At 33.5% G+C, this 27,729-nt stretch overlaps 1 protein-coding gene across 1 annotated transcript; it reads left to right on the top strand.

Moving 5' to 3' along the window:
* Window positions 1–826: 826 nt before the first annotated feature.
* On the top strand, window positions 827–25,505 carry LOC111504077 (cilia- and flagella-associated protein 58). Its single transcript, XM_023158565.2, has 11 exons — window positions 827–1,024; window positions 2,586–2,947; window positions 6,800–6,974; window positions 7,031–7,345; window positions 10,784–11,254; window positions 11,314–11,585; window positions 11,641–11,737; window positions 11,794–11,944; window positions 15,960–16,242; window positions 20,317–20,488; window positions 25,139–25,505. Exons 1-11 carry the CDS (start codon window positions 908–910, stop codon window positions 25,382–25,384), a joined length of 2,661 nt encoding a protein of 886 aa, XP_023014333.2. The 5' UTR covers window positions 827–907; the 3' UTR covers window positions 25,385–25,505.
* Window positions 25,506–27,729: the final 2,224 nt, after the last annotated feature.

The following is a 27,729-nucleotide window of genomic DNA, read 5'->3' as shown; positions in this document are numbered from 1 at the left end:
CTGCATTCCTGGCCATACTGATCTGGAAGGCAATGAGGCTGCTGACTCTAATACAAAGGAGGGTGTTGCAAGCAGCTTCATCGGACCAGAACCTGTTATTGGCATTGCTTTATGTTTTTCCAAACAAAGATTGAACACCTGGATGGCAAGAAGATTTATGGACTTCTGGCAGAATCTTTCAGGATTGGCTTATTCCAAGGCGTTTATTCACCCTTCGAAGCTTCGGCAGAGCTGTACTCTTAGACCTGAAAGACCACTCACAATACAAACTAATCCTTTTCGTTTAGTAGCTGGTTTTATTTGGTCGAGTTTGAATAGGTTTGAGCCACAATAAACCCTTGCGGGTTGCGGTGGAGGGTCGAATAGACCCACTCACTTTGAACCTAACCTAACCCAACTAAACAGTATATAACAGGACCCAAAAGAGAGCTTGGGGTTACGAAAATTTTGTTTTTAATTTTTATGTTTTTTCCTGTACCTAATTGATTTTATCAAACGTTCCCTATCAGATATTTTAATGTGATATTCATGTTCAAAGAACGCTGTATCCCTATTTCTGCCAAGAATTCTTGTTGATATCAGCTAAAATATTTTCCGTTTTAAATATAAATATTATTTCACAACCAATTCTAATTGCTTTAGAGAAAAGAACCGGTTCTCAAACTTACTCTGTTACGAACGTAAGAACCTCTATATAAATATTTGTGCACTTTGAATATATCAAGTTTGATCAATAATACGTTGTCTGTCGTACCCACATATACATTATAAGAGAATGTGTATATATTTGAAATGGATTCCATGGAAATAAATGGTCGTTTATGTCAATCCACTTTGAAGAGAATTGACATATTAGCAATTATTTATTTTCACAACAAAGATTGGTTTGCTCTTCTAAATTATAAAAATGGATGAAAGTGATTTCAGGGAAGGAAATGAAGAGGGAGATGAGGGAAAAGAAGAAACTCTCGATCCTGAGAATCCTGATCACTTTTTTCCTATTATTGAAAGAAAATTCAATAAGGTACGTACATTCACCTATTTAAATAGAAACATTATTGAAACTCAGTATACACAATATTTTTGGTCGGTTTTCCCATTGATGCTTAATCCTTAGAGTACCTACCTTCCTAATAGTTCATAATCAAATAAGTATATACTAGCAAATTATTTTCAAACAATATTTAATATAGTTATTGATACTGATTGATGATCAAATAAATATGTAAATTGATATATGTAGCGGTTACTACATGGTAAGAGATCATGAAACTAATACAATAATTAGTTTGAAAATGTCCTTATAGGACGAAACTGCAGTAACGTTAGTTACAAATACAAGTGGTAAAAAATCATAGGAATTTTTATTTCTCATTATTCAAAATGAATATATATCATATTGGCCTTTTGGAGCGACAAATCTGGATCTCCTAGAGGCCTCTGCCTCAAATCCAATGTGGAACATGTTGATGAAAATCTAAATAATGACGAATAATCAAAACAGAATGCAGAACATCATCGTTTTGAAACATAAAATGACCTTAATCACAACAGAAGTGGAAGAAAAGGTAGCACTGAATGGTCGTCCCATGATTTCTTTGTGAGAGAAGATTAAGGCGTTAAGTTTATGGAACACAAGGGTTTTTGAACGACATCCCACAAGACTTCAAGTTGGTGCCAGTAGCGCAGTTAACGACACTAAAGAAAATTATAAGGGTTAGAGCCATTAGTGGAGTCAGAGACACTGGAATAGTAGTCTTTCGTAAAAAATCGAATGAAGGATTCTGCGCTTGCCTAAAATGTTGACGCAGTTTCTAATAATATGACCCTGTTTGGTTTTGTTTTGCAGTGCTTACATCCGCACTGTATACAGTGCGGATGTAAGCATCCCCTTTTTACTATTGAATGGGAAAAAATATCAAGATCGGACAAAATTTACTCAAAAAGGCATAACTTCTAATAACTTTCAAAAAGAAATACAATGGTGTTACGTTACTCGTGGCCGAGAGGGTGCTACCATTTTTTTTAAAATATAAATAAAGGTCTTATGATGCCTCGAATATTATAATTTCAAGAAAAAATAAATCAAAACTCACTCCAATTTATGCCAATAAATGATCAAAACCACTCACTTCTTGACAATAATGAAGTCTGTTTACAAATTCATTTCTTACATTATGAACTATTCCTGGAAAAATATTGTTGCAAGTAATCTTTTTCTCTCTTCTGAAATGAACTGCGGTATTGTGTATCATACACTTTAGGTGTCTCAGATTTCTTGTGGGGACTTTCGAAGTATAATTTATACAACCACAGTCTATTGTAGAGCTCACGGATGAAATGAGAAGTGATTCTAACAAATTTACCCCAGAATCATTTCATATAGTAAGAAATTAATAAGCGAATGGTTAGCATCCGATACGATATCCAAAAATGAACCAGTGTTGCACAGACAAGTGAAATGTCTATCAAACTATGGGTATCACAAAATCTCTGTGATGGTAGCAACCTCTCGGCGATAAAGAGTTTCATATATTGGAAAACTTTTCGTTTTTGGAATCATCAGGTTCAGTAAATTGTTTCAGACTCTGGCAGAAATGGAACAGAATCCTGAGGCTGCCCAATTTGCCGATGACTACAACAATTTATTCGAAAATTTCTACCAAACGTACACAAAAAAACAAGATTTGGAACAGAAAACTGAAAACCTAGCTTCAGAAATTGAAAATAAAAACAACAAAGTGTCGATAATGTCAAAAATTGTCGAAGAAGATGCAAAAACCATCAAAGAATTGAAAATCCAAATTAATGAGGCATGGAAATTAGCAGATAGCGCTCACGCTAGAGAACAACTAGCACAAGAAATAATCGACAATTTGAGAAAACAAGTGGAAAATTTGAATGCTGAAATTGAATTCAAGAATAAAATGAATCAAGATACCGATGAGTAAGTGGTTTACTTATTTTCATCTATATGTCTTTTGAATTTTACTGAGTTTCAATCAAACAAAGACCAAACATAATAATTTCTTATAACGACAATGACGTTAGATATTGAGTCGTTCCAGCAAATACCGGGCAGTATCAATTTGAGCAGTTATTAAGGAATCAACTGCGAGGAAAATGTCACATGTGATTCCCCGACACTGTCCAAAGGTGGATCAGCAAGTAGAAACCGTGAGAGATAAATATTCGTTGAATTAGAAAAAAGTTGTCCATTTTGGAGCTTGCATTTCATTAGTTAGTACTTCCATTGTCTAATATGATATAAAACGATTTGAAATCCCTGAAAGAATCAATTGAGTTAAAAAGATTGGCTAAAAAAATTATTATTTTAGGGATGTCAAATCATTTTATATCATATTAGACAATGGAAGTACAAACTAATGAAATGCACCATGAAACATTGTCACCTAGGTATCTTCAAACAAACATTTTAGAGCTTATTTGAATGACGTTTGAAAATTTAGGAAATTCCCATTATTTTCGGAGATATTCGCGATAACTATATTAGCTAATTTCTTTTCAAAGTTTTTTTGGCGTCGTTAATGAGGATATTGACAAACAAAAAATCAGTGCTCATTGAACTGTACTAGATGACGTTTACAGATTTTCAATTCGACGTTAGATCTCCTAAAAACTCATCACCAGTTGTAATTTTTCTAATGTTTCGGCAAATAGAATTAGCCGGTATAAGTTAGCCTTTTTTGCTTCACTAGTATATCACACAAATCGGGATTAGCTCAATTTTAAAAGTCATTTGAATAAGCTTTAAAATAGGAAACTTTTTCCGTATTCCAACAACCGTGTAGTACTTACGTTATCCGATTTTCACATGCTAGCCCGTTATTTTGGACACGTATGAAACTCGCATTCAATGTTGAACGTTCACAGCATTTTAATTGCAAACTAAGTAATTCTCTTCTTCCAAATGTTTTGTGAACAGAGTTACCTAACAAAACAACTAGAATCAGTACCATTGAAAGAAATGACAAGCAATGCAAAAGTCAAATCGTAATTTTTTTTGCTACGATTTTTCGTGTAAATATTCTTGAGTCATACGAGTTATGTACCACTCTCACAATTTCAATGACTGTCACTGTCCTAATCAAATTGAAACAACAACAGAAACAGATACAGTGCATTCCATTCAAACCGAGCCACCCTTAATAACTTATGGTACAATGATTTTCAGGAAAAATAAAAAAACACATTAACCATAGTATACAGGGAACACATTTTGACATATTCATATATGATGTTACTTCCCCTATCGCACCACCAGAGCATGTTACCAATTTTTTTAAATGGATCACCGTATAGTGTTTCGCATTATTAGATGCTCCATGATGGGCAGATTTCAACAAAGTATAAAACATATATGGTCTGAAGCTTATGGTTCGGAAGCTACGAATTATTTGAGTTGAAAACGAGCCCCCCTGACTAACTTTTGAAACAATGTTTTGCAAGAAAAATTAAAAAAAAACAGGTCATCAATTATACAGGAGGCCACATTTTGAAATATTCGTTCTAGAGACAAATATGGAAGCAGTAAATCGGAAAAAGAGATTTTTTAAATTCTTGAATGAAAATCTGATGGCTGGACAATGAGAAGAAAAAAAATTCTATAGTAAATGTTCAAAAACGTTTCCACCATCTTCCATACAATGGTACAAACGAGCTTCCATTGCCGCTCTCACGTGGTTGAGAATCTCGGGAGTTATTTCTCTGCAATGCCTCATGATATTCTCTACCAAATCTTCACCCGCATAGCTCTTCATAAAAGTACTTAATTGTAAAAATTTAAAACGAAATTCTTGTGCACTCACACAACACGTTCTAGATAATGATCATTCAGCCAATTATACTAACACCAAAATTCTCCATTTCGAACCAGATTCAAATAAAAGGCAATTTCTGGAAATGGCTGAAATCAAAATTAAAGAAAACAATATCAACAAAAAGACAGACATCGACAACCTCAGCAAAATTTATTCATTTTTACCAACAAAAAATATAAATCTGAATACATCCTGTAATATTAACACAGTATAAATCACCATGATAAACGATAATAAAAAAATTGAAAAAGTATTTCACATTATTCAATGTCAAAAAGTTGTCATTTTGATGTTGAAATTGAAATTTCCAAATTGCCAAATTGAATATTCTCACATAGCACAGGTATTCTGTTTTATTCGTTATTATGTTTTATATATATATATATATATATATATATATATATATATATATATATATATGTATATATATATGTATATATATTTATTATGTTCTTTTTATATTACAGCCCCCGATAAAGCTAATAAACATTAGCGAAAGCTCGGGTAGCTAAAAAGAGTAAATATTTATTCTAATCAGACCCAATCCCCGAAAAACTACTATTCTATATATACATACGGTCGTTACACTATCAATTATATATATATATATATATATATATATATATATATATATTTTATTTATTATATGATTTTCACTATAAAGGATTTCACAAAAACCGCGACACGTGTTTCGAATAGCTTTCTCAAGCATAAACCCTCTATAGTGAAAATCACACATTAATTAGTTTTTTAATATGGATTTTCATCATCATCAAGTATCGGCCAGTTCCATTCAATTATTAATGAACATTATTTAAAAGTTTCATCATTCAAATCAATTACATCATCCGAATAACACAAAAAACACTTCTTGGCCAGTTTTCAACAACAAAAAATAGTAGCACGTTTTTTCCATTCGTAAAAAGTTTACTTCTATACGGTGGCTGGGAGCACGTATTCCCTCGCAGCAATATTTCACTTTCAAAAACTCGACAACCGGAATTCAGGACTGATTTTTCGCATACAACCCCATTCCACCGTGTTTGTAATGAAATAATCTTTATTTTAACAAAACTTCAATTCATTAACCAGACCAGTGCACGTTACTAGCATCGATTTACCTATTTATACCTGTCTACCTGAAAATTGTGACGGTGCAAAATTAGTGAACTTGACATATGCATATTCTATAAGCTTCATACTTTCCATTGTTATATGGAGTTTGCCTGTTCACCAAATCAGTGAAATGTTAAAAAAAAATTGTTGACTAATCATATTCTGGACCGAAATTTTTCAGTCAGCCCATTTACAATATATTCATTGACATATTTCATTTCATATAAAATACTTTTCATCCATTTACTAGCTCGGTGAAGGTCGTTTTATACTGGGATCTTAGACTAAAATGCTTCCACCAAGAAATCTCAACAATTGCGAATAAACATACATAATACTTTTAAGGATTCAATAATGATATTTTTAATAAGATTTGTTCATCCAAAGGTACTCCCAGATCTTTCACAGAAGGCTTGTGTTTCAACGGTTAATTATTCACACTATATGCTATATCAAAGTTCCTTTTAACTTTTCAAAGTGAAAGCCAAAATCTTGTTAAACGAGTTTCTGATCGTCATAGGACAGCTTTACATCAACGGCAAACATTAGAAACTTATGTGATAAAGTTAGCCGATACTTGAAAGTCAATAATATATTCAAGTAACATTTTTTGTTAGATTTTCGCTGAACAGTTTACAAAACCGCTATTTTATAGTGAAACACGTGTTGCGGTTTTGTAAACTGTTCAGTTGAAATCTCGCAATAAAATGCGCATTAGGAATTGACAATTATTGAAACTATTTTTGATATTATCAAACAATGCTTTGGAGAAGTCGGTAAAAATGGCATATATTAGATCTCTACTCACCACGACCCTCAATTATGTTCTGCTTCTTTTCCAGAGTGGGTGAACTGAGTAAACACAAAGATGGATTAGAAAGAGAAAGGGATCGCCTTATAAACGAGGTCACGCAGCTGAATACGAAGTTACAAAATGCTCTGGGCTATCAAGAAGAACTAGAAAGGAAAAACTCTGAAGCTGATATGCGAATTAACGAAATATCTGGTCAGATAGAGGTAAATCACTGTACTAGAATAGTTATTCTGCTTATTTTCTAACCTATATTTCTTAGGACCAAACTGGTGAAATCAATCGTCATAAAAGAGCCAGAGAAAAGGCTGAAAATGATATAATAGAGTTGAAATTCAAACTTGAAGAGAAAGAAGCACAATCCGTAGACTTGAATTCAATTATAACTGAAAATATGAAATTGGTACAACGGTTAGAGCAAGATATCAGAGAGGTGAAATCAGCTCACGATAAAGTGTCGAAAGATCTAGAAGTGACTGTAAATAAACTATCAAAACTACAGGATGACTATAACAATTCCCTTTTCGAAACCGAGAAAACCAAAAAACAGCTACAAGAAAAAATGTTAGATATCAAAGTACGTATTAAACAGCATGTTTGTAAGTTCATTTTGAAGTTTCCTACTTTCATTTGCTAAATACATCAGCAGGATGGAAAAACTATTACTTCACGACGATAGTTCAACTTCTTGAGATGACCGACCTATTAATGGAGTGGCAAACTAACTATACCGGGTGACAACGAAATCATTGTACCTATACGGCGCCATTTACTTCTTTGTGGGAAATTTGAAATTTGGAACAGAAGTCTAGGTTATTGAAGCCGATAGTTCTAACGATGAAACAGGAATTCATCTGAGATTTGAGAGTCCAAGTTGAACCACGTCTATAGTTTTCGGTTGTTTGACGTTTCAGCTTCGATTTTGAAGCCCCTTTCGAAAGCTAAAAAGTATGACTACACTGTATACACTTACTAAGGAGTACTTGAGCTTGATACGTGAAAATTGGAACTTTTGGTGTGAAATGAATCTATTGAGAACACTTTTTCCTCACTAGAACAAAATTGCTATTTATCTACTCGTGTTTCACTGACTAAGTTAGCATCACCTAGACTTATTCATCTCCTGATGGTGTTAACTTGGTTGGCGAAACGTGCGTCGAGAGACAGCAATTTTGTTCTGGTGAGGTAAAAGTGATTTCAATAGAGAGTTCTTGAAATTTTAATTTTTTCATTTTATGGAAACCTATGCAGAATTTCCACTATATTTCGCGCACGAAAATTCTGTGATTAACCGCATTGAAAACTTTTCGAAGATCAAAATCTCCATCTTCATAAAAAATATGGAATCTACATCTATACGTCGAAGATCAAATTCTTCATCTTTATAAAAAATAGGTATTCAATTTACATCTACACGCCTTCGTGAAGAGTTTATTCTGAACTTAATTACTTTCTTCTCTTCTTTGGAAGATTCCCATATTTCTCGTATTAAAATTGAGAAGTAGAAAGCCAAAAATCTTTTTTTCGCAAAAATTGATCAGTCCTTGAAAATATCCCTCTTTTGATTCAAACGTAATTTCTATGGTTGCGATTAAATCAAATAACCGTATGAATGTTTTTACGTACTATCATCGCATCGTAACATCAGAAGGTTTGTCCCTTCTGGTGACATAAAGTCCTAATTTTGTGTGTTTTCGTCGTTGAAAGTTCAAAAAGGTGCTGATGAGGTATCGAAAATAAGTATTTTCAACTCGAAACGTCGAGAAATACACCTTAAGGATAGTAGATTTCCATATAGGGAAAATTCTATGTCGATAATATTTCACATATTATGTTGTGTAGCGTTTCTGTGAATGACATCTGTTTTAATACCATAACGAATGTTTGGAATACAAACTGAATGGGGAAAAGTAATTTTTGTGCAATTCAATGTTCATATGAAATTAATTGTTCTAAGGGAACTTTCTCTTCTAGGTTGTATCGGATGCATAATCTACATATCATTGTGAAGAGTTCAATTTGAACTTGATGACTTTCTTCCTTTCTTCCGTTTCCACATCTTTGGAATAAAGATTGAGAAGAAAAAATGCTTTTTTTCAAATACTAGCAAAAGGTTGGCACCATATAAACTAGCAAAAATACTAGCAAAAGGTTGACACCATATATAAACAATATCTGAAGTTTTCTGACGAATCTGGAACTAATGGAAATTCGTTCAACCATGATGGGCATATTCAGCGGCGGTTAGGTGCCACCGCTGAAGATGCACATCGTAGTTATGGGCGAAACGTTGAGTATTGAACAATACCTAATATTAATGACCGAACGTTTTTGCTAATGATTCCAAATATTAATATAATATTTTCAGTGACACCCCGAATATTGAGTAGTAATTTGAAAAAAACCTGATGATTGAAGGTACCTTTTATTAATCACCATATGCTCTTTGAGACAATACATTTTTTTCTAATTACAAAGAAATTGTATTTATCGCAATTATCGCAGTAAACTATGGAAAGTAGCAGCGAACAAATTAAATCCCTTCAATATCAGCATTTGTTGGAATTTTCATATAAATATTAATATAAATAAAAAATAGAATATTTCTGTTAGTATTATATCCTATTCTTCGAGAGTCATTATTTAATACAAATAAGAATTAAAATGTGTTCCACAAAATAAACAAGTCGTCAATCGAAGAAGAATTAAAATGTTCGAAAAATTTTTCTAGAAAGAAATAATACAGAACTGTGTTTCATTGATTTGTTATTCTACACGGTTGCCAAAGAAATATTGTACGCAACACGCCCCATTACGTAAATTACCATTTCATCAGTGGAAAGTGTTTCACTAGCACCTGGTCCAGTATTTTCACCAGTCCCTGGCACATCAAAACAAGTTGCTCCAGCAGTCTCTAGGCTTGATATTGTGTCGAAATTAATTAAGTTGTCAAAGAAAACAATACCCCCAATCCTAGATAAAGTCGCCAAAAGCAGCATGCCAAAATTTCATAATCCACGCCAATGAAAGAAAACTTGACAGAAAAAGAAAACTTGATAGAAAAAGAGAACTAAAAAAGTAAAACCGTCTGCCCAGTCAAGAATAAGGGAAAAGAAAAACCGAACCGAAATTGTAAAGAAGAAGGTTCTCCAGGAATCAAATGATACATCTGTTTTAAGATGTGGCTACGGCTACTGATAATTTATGCCAAGACGATGAGCTAGATGATGCTGACGACGCAGGGATTACGTGCTTAATCTGTACGAACTCGGCCGAAATGATGATGTTTGGTACAGGTGTACCTCATGTGGTTTTTTCCTTTTCTTTATTTCAGCAATTAACTTGTGAGAAAATACAGAAAAATTGTGAAAAATGTCAAAAGGTAATATAACAACATAATACAATACAGATTGAAAAAATTGTTATAAATATTCACATAAATATAAATATAAATACACATACATGTTTACATACATAAATACACATTAATTCGCATATACATGAAAAGCATATTGCCTACATATTCCATTTAAAATTCAAGTTTCCTAATCAAAAAAATCTTCTATAGCAGTTTTTGCGGAGTAAGTGTTTTTTCAGGAGATTTATGGGCTCACGCAGATTGTATAGGGTGGGAATCTGCCAAGAGTTATGTATGCGATTTGTGCTAGATTTTTGAATGATCCTCATTACCCACAAGGTGACCACAATTAACCCCACCTCAGTGCAATGGGAATCAAAATAGTTTTTTTTATTTTATATTTCCCAAAGATGATTATCAAACTGATGATTACTGATCTCAAATGATAGCTAATTGAGTAGATTTTGTTATGAAGCGCGATTGCAATAAAAATTTAGTTCAATTTCATTTTTTTATTTCAATTATTGCTTAAGTGATCCCCATTACCCCTTTCTACCCTAACTCCTGGCGTTTCAGATTTTCTCCTCTGGTAAAATATAACTATTTACATTATTCTCATTATGTTTTCAGTTCTATTCAAAATATTCTATCTTTTAGTCTTACCACGAAGAAACTCAGCGTTTGAAGAACGAGATTGTTAAACTTGTGAAAATTAGAGAAGGTCTCGAGAAAAAAGTCCTTGCAATGACCGTGGAAAAAGATGATATTATATCAGACCGCAACAATCTTCGCCAAAGAATAGCATTATTTGAAAAAGAAATCGACGATTTCAAAAAATATATCGACGAAGATAAAAGAAATATTGATGTACTCATCAAGGAAAAAGACGTCCTCAATAAGACATTGCAACGCCAGCAAGCTGTTCAAAAAGATCAGACGAAACTCATACATATACATGAACAGACCAAAAAGAAATTGGAACTAGAACTCGATAGTTTTTTCATTGAAAGCGGGAAACAGAAGAAAACGATAAATCAACTTGAAAGAGAAAGGGATAGATTAGCAGAAGAGCAGCTGGACTTGACGAAAACTATCGAAGAAAATATGGAAGATATAAGACTGAAGAAGGTGATTAAATCATGTTACTTTGCTTTAGAGAAACTGAAATTATTTCATTTTATTTTTAGGCTCATATTTTTGATTTGAAAAAAACTGCAGCTGAACAAGAAAACCAAATCAGGCAACATCAAAATTTATACGAAGCTATGAGGGCTGATCGAAATGCCTTGCAAAAATCCCTTCAAGAATCTAGTGCAGAATGCTGGGAGTTGAGAAAGAAATTAAAAACAGTCTTTCATCAAATCGAACAGCTGAAAGAGGACATTTCAATGAAAGAAAAGCTCCTCATTAAAGACGAGAATATAATGAGAAAGATCACCAAGGAAAAAGAAAATTTAAAGTATTCTCAAATGATATTTACTACTCAGCGAAAATATTTTTTTCATTTTTTTCAGAATAGAAGTTATGACAGGGTTGGACAATATACGAACGTTGAAAGTCGAGATTAAGGAGCTGAGGGAAGAAGAAAAACGGTTACACACATCAATAATGGTTAAGAAAACAGCGAACGACGATATGTTTCCTGAAGTAACTCAACTTTTTTTCAGAATAATATTAGAACAATTAGAGAGCAGGCTAAAAATCTTGATCAATTGATGAATGAGCGAGATGTACTTGGGTCACAGTTAGTGAGAAGAAACGACGAAATTGTTTTGCTGAATGAAAAAATAAAAATTCTGCAAGCAACTTTAGCAAGAGGTAAGTCCTTTGTGAGAAATTTATGGCTTGTAATTCAAATTACAAAATGTATAGACACTAAATATAACAAGCACTGACTTCCATTGTTTGAAAGGGTGTCAACAGGTTCGAAATCTATGGAAGAATAAATTAAATAAAATTGAATTCAATGTTGAAATTTTGGCAGAGTTAGGTAAAAACGAATGTAATCAAAAAATAGCAAAAATTGTAACTCTAACGATCTGAAACGAAAATGAATTGATAATGGTTAAGCAGTAAGTGAAATATCAATCACATAGGAGAGAGTGGGGTAATTGCGAACACCTAAGGAAGAACTGAAATTAAACGAAACCAGTTAAGGTTATGAATGCTATTTATTACTAAAAGTTAACTATAACTTAATCAATCTTATCTTCTCATAATCAACGTAGATAAATGTTCCATATAAAATAAAATACTAATTCAAAAACAAAACATTGGAGTCCGGGATTACCCAACAAGACGTGGGTCTGTGGGGTAATTACGAAAATAGTCTAAACAGAACAGAAATCACAAATAAAGCCTCGTGATGTACTTTCACCACTCGTACAGTTTTCGTGGGCCCATAAATTACATTTGTAGCTTTTTATCCAGCCTTCATTAGGTGGATCTTCATAATTTCCATTACAAATTAGGCAATAATACTCGTTTTTCTTTCCATCCATGGATTAGCAAAAGATATGAAGTGGTGTAACCAATCTACAAATAAGTTCTCGTTGACTCAACCTGAATCACTTACGGCTGCTATCTTAAATCCATAGAACGAGTTTTTTCCTGCCATTTGTCAAAATTGTGCTTTGAATTATTTACTTCGGTAAATTTGAATGCTATTTTTGGTACCATTTCTATAGTCAAACCATAAAATAATTGACTGCATTTCATGATATTGTCCTCCAACTCTCTTTCTTGTTCTTCAGAAAATATAGCCTTTCTGCCAGTTTTTGGCTCCTTTATAACTTCTTTCTTGAGATAGTCGTGTATACTACTTTTCAGTATAGAATAAATAGCAGCTGCTTTTCCAAATGAAAGTGTTTTACTTTTAATATCCAGAATAGCCTTTTCTGTCTTCTAATTTGTATTTGGTCTCAGTCTTTCTTTGGTAATTTCGTGACATATAGTCAGTTAAGTATAAGTATATTTTAAAATACATCATTTACAATTCCATATAGATACAGGGCAGAAAACAACGATATATAATAAAAAAATGATATAAAATAAACTATATGAACTATACGGTGTGTAGGGTTAATTGCGGATGGCCGGGATTACCCGCTAAAATCATCCGCAATCAGCCAACACAACACAAATTTAGAATAGCGTGGTGCACGCGGTCACTCCCTAAAAACATTGTTAAATGATACATAATTAAGAAAAAAATGACGTGATATTTCTTTGTAATACCTAAAATATTATACACTTATTCAATTTTAGTAAAAAATATATATGAAATTGTTGCTACATCTTTAAATAAACATACCTACCTTGTAAAACGAGCGCGTCGTCACTTCACCACTTATTGTACGGCAATACTTCTGGGATGGACTCACGATGCATCACTAGGAATATCTTTCATTTTTTTCAACATAGTGAAACATACACGTCCGCGATTACCCCGCGTCCGTGATTCCCCCACCTTCCCCTACAAAAAAAAAGAAAGTGAAATAAAAATATAATACAATAAAATGAAAAAATCGAGGTAACTTTATAACAATAGTCTTGAGAAATTTGTGAATCTTATTCAAAAAACAGAATTCAATGTGTGATTTCCAATGAAAAGTTCACAAAACGTGTTTCGCTATACCATAGAATCTATGTGATGCCCGGATATGCTGTTGTATAGAGAAACACGTGTCGCGGTTTTGTAAACTTCAAGAGAAAATCTCTTATTGGAGTGTATTTTTTGAATACGTTATAATGGTGAATTTCACTAGTTTGGACTTCCATCGTCTAAAATGATTCAAAATTTGTGAAAGAACAAATAAAATTTGAAAAGGGAAAATATGAATTATATTAAGCATTGAAACGTGAAATGAAAATACAATAAAACGAATAAAATAATCCAGATAAAAGATGAAAATGGCCACACACTAAAAAAATGAAACTAGGCAAAAAATTGAAAATCGAAAAAGTTATTGAAACAGATTTCAAACCAAGTTACTTCATTTCGATTGCTAGTATCCACAATCGTCTTCGAATGATGACTGGACTATTTCTCCGAGAGTTGATTATAGGTCATTCGAGCGCTCTCGCCTATTACCTGTTTCTTCAGCCCGCTTCACCGATTTAGCGGTAGTTGACCATTTTCCGCATAATAACAGGTTTCCATATGTTGCATATCTTTACGCTAGTTCGACTGAATGCGTCGTTGGACATTATATATGCAGCTTCTTTGAACTTCCTCTCACACCAGTGTTTCTCCCTATGGATGAGCTCAGCTTGGGACCATAAGAATACATAACTAGACACATTTCTGAAGCACATCAACACTGAAAAAAACCTTCCATTACCTTCACAATGGAGAAGGAAGTCAACAACGAATAGACCTATTAGTGAAGAGAACCAACACTAAATGGGAAACATCTGTATACCGAAAACCCATTCACACGGGCCAGTATTTGAATCACGAATCCAAACACCATCAATCTACCAAAACAGGAATTATCAAAACTCAAGATCTGTAATACGAAAGAAGATCTCAATCAATCAATATACTTTATTGTCCAAGAAAAGATATTCTTATTGACATTGACAAAGCTTTCTATAATCTGAAGTCAGTACATAATTAAATTTGACAAATAGTATTCTATATACCACAGGTCGACAAATACAAAAATTTTCACAACACAAAAAGGGAGCATCATTGTAAAGAAAATTATTTACATAGCTCATTATAATCTAGAATGAATTTATTTATATTTAAATTTGTAAATAGTACATAAAATAAGGCAATAAGGTAATAAGGCAAAAATTTATCACAATACATCATCGTAAATCTCCTGTAGGGTATAATAGGATTTGAGCAAAAGTATTTTTTTGACTTTTTTTCGAAAAATATGGTGAATGGAGATTTCTCTCTAATAGGGTGTCAAATTGTTATATATCTTTTTACACTCATACATTATTGTTTTTTTCGTTAATTCGAGTGCGCTCAGTATCGGAGACGTTGGACTTGTGCTTATGCTCCAAACATAGAGTTTCAAGTATGAAAATGGAAATTAAAGACGAAATTCTGTGTTTTATAAATAACGTTTCACAATGGTCGGTGTATTTAGCTCTGAACATGAATCTGACTGCTCGTTTCTGTAGGACGAAAACAGAATCGAACAATTGCTTGCTGCAATAACCCCAAAATGCAATACCATATTGCAGGTGTGATTCGATTAGAGAAAAATATGTCACCTTACTCATTGGCAGACATAGTTCCTCAGACATAACTCTCACTCGAACAGAACAGGTCTGGAACAGACTTTGGTTGGAAGACAAAAACCTCGCAAGGAAAATAAGTCGCCACAACCAGTGTGGCAAATCCTATATCGGTGAAACTGAGAGGCAATTGAAAGTCCGCATTGCCGAGCACAAAAGAAACACACAGCGAGAAAAAAACAGCAAATCGGGAATAGCAGAGCATTTGGACTCATCAAAATAACATCAAGTGGTCCCAAGCTGAGATCATCCATAGGGAGGAACACTGGTTTAGGAGAACGTTCAAAGAAGCTGCTTATATGTTGTCTGACGACAGATTCAGCTAAGCCAATGTAGAGAGAGATACGCAACATATGGAAACCTGCAATCAAGCGGAAAACTGTCAACTCTCGCTAAACCGGTGAAACAATGTTAACCACTTTCAAACAAACGTTATAATGGATTTTCATCAAGTATCGGTCAGTTCTATCATATTTTTGCATATCTTTTTGGGTTATAGAAAACATGAAATCAAATAAACAAAACTTATAATTGGCTATATAAAAACTTATCTTAAATTCTTTTGCTTTTTTAGGAGAAACTCATTATGATCAGAGATTAGGCGATATCCGGTTATTAAAATTGGAAGTGAAAAGGTTGAGACAAGAAAAAAACCTAATCTCAAGATCGATGTCAAACATGGTGGATTTACGTCAAGAAATATTTCATTTAGAACGCGACTTGACGAAGAGTAGGCTGAAATGCAAAGCTCTAGAACAAGAGGTTCAAAATCCTTTGAATATTCACCGTTGGAGAAAATTAGAAGGTTCTGATCCTGAAGTTCTGGATCTACTTCAAAAGATTCAAATTCTACAAAAGTGAGTATAAGTAAAATATTCATAGCTGAACCAAATCTGCAATGAAAAAAGTATAGGTGTTTCGAAAAAATCTATTTCAATTTGAAATTACTTTGAATACTGGGTGCTAATTTGCAAAACATCTTCCGCTAATATGTTTCTTGCAGAACATTTCATTTTCTTGAACGAAAGACATTTTTGAGGAGGAAAATCAGTTTGTTATCGACCTTTTTGGGTATTTTCACCTTCCACAATCTGAAAAATATGGGAATTTTAATGGAGAATTTTATGTAGGTGTAGAAAGGGCAAACTTTTCAGTTTACCCCGATAAGTTACTGCGTAAAATCAAAGTAATTTTCACAAAGAAATTTGTTTTACTTATCAGTAACTTGTCGTATTCAATCATTTTGCCTATCAAACAAATTGCTAAGAAACAATACAATACTTATCTCAACATTTCGGAGGCCAAAATATGCCTCCGTCTTCAGAAATTAACAAAATGCAAATATATATGCAGTTATTCCTTTGCTGAATGCTGATTTTTTTATTTCTGAACTTATACGACAGATGTCAAAGGAGTTTTGAAATGTGAATTATGTTATTGACATAATTCACATTTCTTCATATAACTTTTTTTTCTGGAAAATCACTTTTCCAACTATCTACTTCAGAAGTAAATATATTTTTGAAAAAGAGTAATCTATTTCCGCTGTTCATTCATTTATTAAAGTTATAAGTAAACACTACACTAAGTAAAGCTGATGTAAGTAACGAGGTCTTACCTTTTAACGTGTGATTCCTAACACGTGTAGTGAAAGAAAATAATTCTCTTTCAAATGAATGTTAAGAAACTGAGAAGAACAGTAAAAGAAACAAACTCAAGTCAGCAGTTGAGAATGATAGGTCCTTGTACTATTGTAAGAAAATCGTCAACTTTTACATAACCAATAGTGTCACAGAACGTCATTTATGACGTTCTATACAAAAAAGTTAATTATGACTATTGTTCAGAAGGTAAAAGTGTATCATATGAGTTTATGCAATAACATTTTCCATAATCGACCTTGATTTTTACGTACATTAACCTTATACTTACCTTTTATTTTATCGCTTATGTACCTACCCACATTATAATATCTCCTTCCACGACTTGGTGATTACCCAACCACTCTTGATCATAACTGATTCCGGAAATAAATCGATTTAAAGAAATAGACATGAGTAAGTCGGGTTCAAAAATTCGATATTCTTAACCTATAACTAGCCTTGTCTTCAACTTCACTCAATATTTATTATTCGTTTTGTCCCAGATGATGGCTGGAAGGAAAACTACTTTCGAGAAATGAAATGATTGGAATTTATGAAACAGTAGCGCCTCTGCCAGGTATATTTGTGAACGAGTGGTTATATTCACGTCACAATATTCATAATCCTCATAGAATAACACATTATTTTATGAAACTTTATGAAATATCCCACACCTTTTATTCTGCTAGTAGAAATGAAGTCAAAACTCTTGGCAGTTTGAACTGCCGATTATCAAAAAAAAGTCCTTCCATCAATTTCACAATGGAGAAGGAAGTCCACAACGAATTGCCATTCTTAGACGTATTGGTGAAGAGAACCGACACTGAATAGGAAACATCTGTATATCGAAAACCCACTCACAGAGGACAGTATCTGAATCAGGAATCCAACCACCATCAATCGACTAAAAGAGGAATCATCAAGACTCTACTAGACCGTGCTTTCGTGCTCTGAAATACAAAGGAAGGTCTCGAAATGGTTACTCCAAAGTGATGTTGGAACAGAACACAGCTAGAACACAGCAAGAGCTCCACAAGGAAGAGAAGCCGCCACAACCACTACTTGTATTTCCTTACATCAGAGGATTGTCGGAAAGGATAAGAAGGATTGGGTTCAAGTATAACATCGGAACCTGTTTCAGATCTGGGAACATTATCCATAGCACCCTAACGAAAACCAGGCCACCAAACGCGGACTACGATTTTAAAAATTGTATTTACCGGATACCCTGTGAGTGCGGAAAATCCTATATCGGTGAAACTAAGAGACCATCCGCATTTGGTGGCTGCTACGGATAGTGGTTCCGGATCTAAGGCAGGTTCTGATGTTGTACTTGGAACCAATTCTTCTTATCCTTTCCGATAGTCCTCTGATGTAGGGAAGTGCAAGCACTGATTGTGACGGCTTCTCTTCCTTGCAAGGCTCCTGCTATCTTTTAGCCAAACTCTGTTCTACCATCGCTTTGGAGTAGCCATTCCGTTGAAGATCATTTTTGATGATGTCTAGTTCCTTCTCGAGACCTTCCTTCGTATTACAGAGCCCAAAAGCACGATCTAATAAAGTCTTGATGATTCCTCTTTTAGTCGATTGATGGTGGTTGGATTCGTGGTTCAGATATTGTCCCATGTGAGTGGGTTTTTGGTATACAGATGTTTCCCACTTAGTGTCGGTCCTCTTCACTAATACGTCTAATACAGCAGGAGCCTCGCAAGGAAGAGAAGCCGTCAAAACCAGTGCTTGCACTTCCCTACATCAGAGGTCTATCGGAAAGGATGAGAAGAATTGGTTCCAAATACAACGTCAGAACCTGCTTTAGATCCGGAAACACTATTCGTAGCAGCCTCACGAAAACCAGGCCACCAAATGCGGACTGCATTTACCGGATACCCTGTGAATGCGAAAAATTCTATATCGGTGAAACTAAGTAGCCATTGAATGTTCGCATTGCCAAGCACAAGAAACACGCACAGCAAGGGAAAACCAGCAAATCAGGAATAGCAGAGCATGTTTAGACACATCAACATAACATCGAGTGGTCCCAAGCTGAGATCATACACAGAGAGGAACATTGGTTTAGGAGGAAATTCAAAGAAGCCGCATACATGTTGTCCAACAACGTATTCAGCCAAGCTAGCGTTGAGATACGCAACATATGGAAACCCATCATCAAGCGAAAAATGGCCAATCCCGCCAAACGGTCATTCCTCACTAAATCAGTGAAGCGGAAAAAGGAAAGCGGAGAAAGTGAAAGTACTGGAATGACCCGTAAATAGTCATCTCTTGGAGGAATTAGTCCAGTTATCACCCGCGAAGACGATAGTGGATACCAACAATCGAAACGTCGTGAAGTAACTTAGCTTGGAATATCTTAAATTTTTATTTTTGTTCAATTTTTCTATTTTTACTTGTATTTCATTTCACTATTATTTCATTTCAGGTTTTTTTTGCCTAATATAGTTATTTTCAGATCTTCATTTTTAATTCTACTTTTTTAATTCTTTCAGGGATTCATGTTGTTTTATATCAGACAATGGAAGTCCGAACTAATGAAATTCAAAATAAATATTTTTTTAAGAAAAATTAAAATTCACCCTATTTTTTGAACAGACAGCGTATTTTTACTTGACCACAGATTGAAGGGTTAAATTAGTATTTTTCATGTTTCTCCAGTGTTGTAGTTTTTGGCTTTGAGGCTACTGTCATGTTTTTTCCAGTCCCAATATCTTGATTGACAATGAACTGGTTACAGAAATTTATTATTGATTCTATGAACTTCACATTTAATTGAGTAGGTATCACTTTTAGAATAGAAAAACACAACTCAAAAATACTATATGTATATATTGAACAAATATCATGAAAAACAAATTTAGAACTTTACATTTATGATGAAGTTGAGTGAAGACTTTGTAATGGAATATCTACTTTATGAATTTGAAACTGTCTGCAAAAAATAACAAGAGATTTCGTTTCTAGAGAATATATAAGTAGACAGCAAACAACCACACTGGAACCATTTTACCAAATAATAATCTCTACCAAATCCCCTAGAATAAAACATCAGTCACTGTTCTAACTTCTTCGTTACATTTATAAAGTTTTTTGGGGTCAGCAATCATACAATCAGATTATTACTAATTTTCCATGAATAAATATCGAACTGCCACCACTAAAAATTCCTCGGTACGCCTTGGTATCGATGCAATCATTGCAATCTATTCACGTATTCACAAACTTATGTAACCTCTGCCTCAAATACAATAAATATGAATTTGCAACACCTCGCAGGCGGTTATTGCAGCAGGGTTCGGAGGCTGTCGAGCGGGAAAGGCAGCTGAAGGAAGCGGAAAGACTATACCTCAACCTCAGAAAAGTGCTGTCAAAACAACCCGGGCCTGGAATTCACGAAGAACTGTCAAAAACCCAGAGAGCTTTGAAACTTCGGGGAAATAAACTGAAGGTTAGTAGTTATTACTTTTCTAAGGATTTTCTTATTTTCTCTAAAATACATTTTTTGTGGAGGACTCAATATTTTATATTGTTTTTTGGGTTCATAACCTTCCACAATCTGAAAAAAAAAGAAACTAAATCAATAGAGAATCTACTGAAGTGTAGTAAAAGGCAAACTGTAAAGTTTACCCCGAAAAGTTACTGCGTAATATAAACTACTGAGAAGTTAAACTTGTAGTATTGATGAATTTTGCCTACTAATTGAAAAAATCAATTGAAAAAACTAAACTAAATATCGATACTTAGTTTTCTTACGTGGTTGACGTTTCGCGTCAGTTTGCCCTTTACTAAGTACACTTCAGCAGATTTACTTTTTATTTCTTCAGATTGTAAAAAAATATAAACCCAAAAAGACAGTATAGAAAATTTCGTAAGACATGCCTTTACACTTTATATTGTTTCAAATGATCATTATTGTTATGTTAGACATATTAAAAACGACTATTTATGAAATTTGTTCTATTTTGGATGGCTGCTGATTTTAAGTTTCACCTGAGTAAAACAGACTAATTAAATAACTTGGAACTTTTGTTGATTCCGAAGAAGATAACATTGCTTCAGAGCGTGACAAAATGGAACTCCAATTTACTATTTATTAAGCTGAAAATAATCAAAACACATGCAGTTTAACTCAATAAATACACCAATGAAATTAAGTATATTTTACGAGTAAATTCAACAAGCGTATAATTTTGATCTTTCAATGAAATGTTAGTTTTTTATGCGTTTGTTAATTACAATGTAACTTTAAATTAATGTTCAGAAACTAATTTTGAAAATATAATTCCATCAAATACAGGGTGAGTCACGTGTAAAAACGAGACGAAATATATTTACGATTATGTTTCTTGACAAGAATATGCAGTTCAGTTGAAACCATGTTGAATTTCAAGTTGAACAAGCCAGAATATAAAAATGCATTATTTATTGATTACTTGTATTTTCGAAGTTTTTTTTAACAATATCTGTTTTTGATAAGAATTATCCCAATGATGTAGTAATAGAAAATAACTCTCTTTCAAATGAACGCTAAGAAGCTGAGAAGAACTGAGTAAAGAAACAAACTCAAGTCAGCAGTTGAGAATGATAGGTCCTCGTACTATAATATTGTAAGAAAATCGTCAACTTTTACATAACCAATAGTGTCCCAGAACGTCATTTATGACGTTCCATACAAAAAAGTTGATTATAACTATTGTTCAGAAGGTAAAAGTGTATCATGAGTTTATGCAATAACATTTTCCATAATACACCTTGATTTTTACGTACATTAACCTTATATTTATCTTTTTTACTCGAACTCCAATCGGAAAATAATTTGACCTCAATGAATGAATTGAATATGAAAATAGTTACCTATCAGGAATTTCATATATACACAATACTAAAAATATAAACATTATGCAATTCCAGATCAACCAAGTCCTTCTATTCTGATAAAAATAAAGTGAAGGAATGATTAAGAACAACTGATCGATATTTTTTTCAAAATTTAATAAATCAATGATCCATTAAAAAAATACTTCATATGTTGTATAATGAACTTTTTATGTTTCTGAAATGACGTATTTCATTGAATTACTTATTCAGTTAGTTCAACTTCACAAGGTTTTTATTGATTCATTCATGCAAACGAATATTATTATAGCGGTGGCATCGGTGTTCCGCAAGGTTCTCACTTGGGCTATCTGCTTTTCAATAGTTTCGTAAATGACATGATGGCAGGCAATCGTCTCATTTGATAATGATCTCAAAATATTTTCGAAGACCTACTTGTCCCAGCGAAGCACTAAATCTTCAAGCTGATCTAGACCACATTGCAAACTGGTATCACTCAAACGGTATGCTTATAAATGTGTGATTCCTAACATGGTTTGGACGATAGCACGTGAAATTCGATCATTCAGCCTGGGGCTTAAAGCAGCGACCAACGGCGGTCGATTTGAGTGAGTGAACAAAGCACCCACGTCGAATCGACGGCTACCGTCCGACTCTACATCTACAAAATCATAAATAGTGATTTGAACTATCCTCATTTTTTTATTTTCAAATATCTCCACGCATCACTAGAAATCAACAATTTTTTTATGACCCGTTCCATCGGTCAAATTATGGAAACCATAGCTGTCTATTTCGTATTCGAAAACTCGATAATGCTCATGAACAATTAGATTTCTTCAAAATCTCATTGCCCAAGTTCAAAACTTACCTATATCATCCTGCAAGTTGTCTCGTGAATATTTTGGCTTTCTTCTCAAGTGTTCTTCCAATATGCAACCCTATTTTATTCCTTATAATTGAATTTTATATAATTGAATTGAATTTTATATAATTTTATAATGCTTATTGAACTTTTCATCTTATTGCTAATGTGCAAATTGTACTATTTTATCTTATCACTTGTGAAATGTACATGCATGTACATTTCACAAGTGATGTACATACATGTATGTACATGTATGTACACTAAGAAATATTTTGAACACAGATTCATTATTACAGGTTTACTATGCATTTGTGTATTCCGCAATTTCCTTCAATATTATAGTATGAGGTCAGGCATCAGACATAACAAGAATTTTTGTTGCTCAGAAAAGAATTATAAGGCTTATCTTTAACATTAGTAGTCGCCAATCATGCAGACAGGTTTTCAAAACTGAACGGATCCTCACGGTTACATCAATTTATTTAATGAAACTATTATCATATATTTTCAATAACAAACATTCATTTCCCATTAATAGTGATTCACATTCTTACAACACCAGAAATAAAAATGATATCAAATTGAACAAGCCCAAACACTCCTATTACCAAAAATGTCCCATCAATGCAGGCTGCCGTTTTTTTAACTGTCTTCCGAAAGAAATAAAATACGCGGGATTCCTGGCGGTTTTTAAGTATAGACTTAGGGAACTCCTTATCAGAGAATGTTTCTATACTGTTGAGGAATTTGAATTATACTTTTCAATTTTGAGATGATATCGAAGTGTATTTTACATAGTCTATGTTAGTCATCATTGTGCTTGTTTCGTCCTGTTTGTCAATTAAAACTTAATGACACTGTTTTTGACTTATCCTATCTATTGTTAACAATAGTTGAAAGGATTAATAAATATTTTATTTATTTTATTTTATAATCTTGGAAATTTGGAAATTTTGTGTAGCTTGGGGGTTTTGTGGTTTTGCTCTACATTCATTTTGACTGTGTCTTTGTCTTTTACAAAGATTGGAAAATTTTTGTTGAATGAAGGGTTGTGGTTTTTTGTGCAGGATGATAATTTTTGTTGTTGTTGTTTTTGAATAGCTTCGAGCGTGGAGGCTGGGTTTCCAGCTCTCACTATTTGTCCTATGATAGGTTCTAACCCCGCTAAAAGAGTATTTAGGGTCATGGTATGTATTAAATTTTGTTGTGTCTGCTTCTCTTCTGGAGTAAACAGGTGTTTTTGAATTGCATCGTGGGTTTGATGTCTGTTTATAAAGGTGAAAGGGGATTGGGCATTTGATGAATTCTTTGAAGATCTTGTATCAAAGAGGCTAAATCACGTGTGTCACCAAAATATTGGATTAACAGTAATTTACTACCGACCCTTTTTTAAAGGTTTCGAAAACTGATGAGTTCAGCTGATTTTCCTTCAAACTTGTATTTGAAAAAATTGATCTTGTACACCGGTAAGCAGTATACAAGCATATAAAAATGTGTTAATGAAAATTTGATCTCCATCGTACTCAGGTGTGATTGAGACAATTTTATTGGGTTTGTAGGGTTCAGGTGCAGGATTTGCGTTAGCCATGATGTTTAACAGTAGAAGAGGTATTTGACTTATAAGTCATTTGACTTATAAATATTCGGTTTTCAATCCTACTTCACAAGCGTTGCTCCGGAGAAATTAGCGTACGCGTGTTCTTCCAGTATTGAAGAGACCGATCTTCTGTGGTCCTGTGGCCGGAGGTTGTTGGTTCTACCTTTGAAGGATTGGAATCCACCATTATCGGTTAGGCTGCTCTTTGTTCCGTCTAGAGCTGAATAAGGGATCCTACCGTGAACTGCGCAAATTTGTTATATCTCACTTTGGAAATATAAATTTTTCAAAATTATTTATTTTGAAGGGGGGAAGCAATACTATGTTCCCTTGAGTTTTTCAGAATTCACAATATAATACAAATGTAAGGAACGTGTACTTGAATGCAATTATACTGTAAGTATACCTAACTCATTTCGTCACGCAGGACGGTATTTATAGTAAAATAGGTGATAATATAGTTTGAAAATAGAACAAAGAAAATGAAGAGTCTTTGACAGATGTCGATTCAGCAAAGTCAGCATTGGCATTGATCTTGTTTATTTATGTCACCTTGGATATGAATGGAGAAGGTCAATAAACAGCATATATAACATGTGTAACCAAATATCTAATGTATATTTATATTATATATATATATATATATATATATATATATATTAGTTATCTCTCTCTAATTGTCACAATATCTAATTATTTATGTTCTGTACTGGGCTTGTCCCGTGAAATATTTTTGAATTTATTCATGTATCTATTATTATTATTATATTATTATTATTTTTAACTTTTTTTCTCAGTGCTTGGTTTCCGAACTGAATATGACAGAACTAAAATCAACCGAATACAAATCGGACTTACAAAGAGTAACTGAAGAATTAGCGGACTTGAAGAAAAAATATCTAGCAGAAAAAAAGGCAAACAGGAGCATGAGACTGATGTACGGAGCTAGTCGGGAACTGAAAAATGGTCGAGGAGACAGTGGAGAAGTGAAATTCACGGGTGGTGGTTTTCGAATGTCTGTGCAACAAATTTCTTCGAAGTAGCCAAAACAAGATGCCAAATATAGTATTACTCTAGACTATACATATCGATAGTTCCATTGATCTCGTAATAAAATAGTTGAAGAAATGATTTCAATTAGTTCATTAAAACACATTCCATATATACATGTATTTTATATCATCTGTCATGATTTCTTGTGTGCGGAGTCGAGGTCAACAATCGGAGTCTACAAACTATAAAGTGATGGGAATATTTCTATTTGTAGAAATCTAACTGAAGGCGTGCCTCATTACAGCATATTACGTCCATTTTTTTTCAATTTTCTGGAGTTTTGTAGCCAATTGATCTTAAAGTTAAAGTTGCATGCGACAGAATCAACTCGTATCTACCGTTCATTTTCAACCTATCAAGGGCTCATTCACTTCTCTTAAAGGAATCGAATTCGAAATGATCGTGTCTGATGGGGGACCTTGTATATAATATATCTGGTAGATGTTTCAATTTTTTCCGTAAAGTGCAAAATTTAGTTATTAACAATAGAAGAGCTCCGTCACGCTGGAACTAGCTTTGAAACAAATCAACTTTTTTTAGCCTACTTTACCTACAAACGATATTAATAAATGTAGTTATGTTCATTTTTATGTAGTTTTATCGGTTACCGAGAAAGCACTATTGACATTATTCTAACTACGAAGGACGAGTAATAATGTGGCAAAAAGTTCTGAAATAGGTTCTAAATGGATTGTAGTTTATTGTAGTAAATACAAAATATTACTATATTTTATATTTTTTTGAACTATAGCAAAAAAGCTACTATAACAAGACTATAAATCATAAAATAACAATTGTCCTCAAACTACAAACGATGAAGTTGATTGTAGCTGAAATTAGATGTTTGTAGTTACCATTAAACACATCAAAAATGAATGAAAGGAAATCGAGTATTTTTCAAGTGCATTTGTAGTGAATCAAGAACAAAATTTTAACTACAAACGATGCTGATGATTGTAGTAGAGTTCATTTTTTGATAGTCTCATCAGTTACTAAGAAAGCACTATTGATATTATTCAAACTACGAAATACAATTAATAATGCCCTAAAAAGTTTTGAAATAGGTTCTCAATTGACTGTAGTTCATTGTAGTAACAACACAATATTAATTTATTTTATATTCTTTTGAAGTACCTATAGCAAAAAAGCTACGATAACAAGACTTCATATTATAAAATAACAATTGTTCTCAAACTACAAACGATGAAGTTGATTGTAGCTGAAATTAGATGTTTGTAGTTACCATAAAAATGAATGGAATAAAATCGAGTACTTATTTTCCATCTGCATTTGTAGTGAATCAAAACATAATTTCATTTATTAGTAAAGGTAGGTAGGTAAAGTAGGCTAAAAAAAAGTGGATTTTTTCAAAGCGGGTACCAGCGTGACGGAGCTCAATAGAAGGACGATATATATATAGCAAATAACGGATGAGGTTGAACATAATCCGAGGCGCTGCCAAGGATTATAACAACAACAACCCAATCCGTTATTTGCGTATCGGCTGTGTGTCGTTCAGGACTTTTCGTAATCCCGCAGAAAGATTACATCACAATATTATAAAGGTCAGTTTTTTTTGTGTCAACGAGTTCGCTTTAACAACAACCATTGATGAAATTAAGGAACAAAATCAAATTTCTTCAGAAATTTTGGGAGAATCATGTCGAGTGTAAGCAGAATAAAGTTTTGAAAAAATATTTAAACAAGTGATTTGTTAACGGCCGACGGCCGTTAAACTTAACGGACGGAGGCTGTTAAATCAAAATAACCGAATGGGATTACGAGAAGAGAGTTATTGATAAAATGGTTAGTTTCTCCTCAGTAGGTGTTCAAAGACGCCATTCCTTTCAACGACACAACAATGACGCAATATAGACTGGCCATTGAACAGAGAAAACTGACTCCAACAACTGAAAAAAGATAAAGAGATTCACATCCGGGGACACCTAATACATCATAATGTACAAGATAGAAATCGTAATACACAGCAATTTACTCCATCATAACGTCAAACGATAGAAATCGCAATTGATGCTATAGTACAAGATAGAAACGTACAGCGGCATAATGTACACATCCCTGCATTTACGTCACTCATCCATATCACAATCTTTCAAGTCAGATGCGTCAAACATTTTACGTGTTGCTTATTTCCATGTGCCATGTGAAGATTTTTAGGATTTGATTTGTCTCATGATACTGTGACGCAGTGGCCAAGACGTTGGGTGATCCGCAGGTGGAAAATATGTAAAAGTGACGTCACGCCCAGTCCATATAATCATGTATATGTTTTCAACAAACTCCTGCCGTCCGTAGCTCACAACTTTTTGGCTAT

This window comes from Leptinotarsa decemlineata, unplaced genomic scaffold (genome assembly GCF_025532065.1).
Source record: "Leptinotarsa decemlineata unplaced genomic scaffold, Ldec_3_MD MMD2_tig00000218_RagTag_RagTag, whole genome shotgun sequence".
NCBI classification, from domain to species: domain Eukaryota; kingdom Metazoa; phylum Arthropoda; class Insecta; order Coleoptera; family Chrysomelidae; genus Leptinotarsa; species Leptinotarsa decemlineata.
Note: the sequence above shows the minus strand (reverse complement) of the source record. Positions and strands in the feature narration are given on the sequence as shown.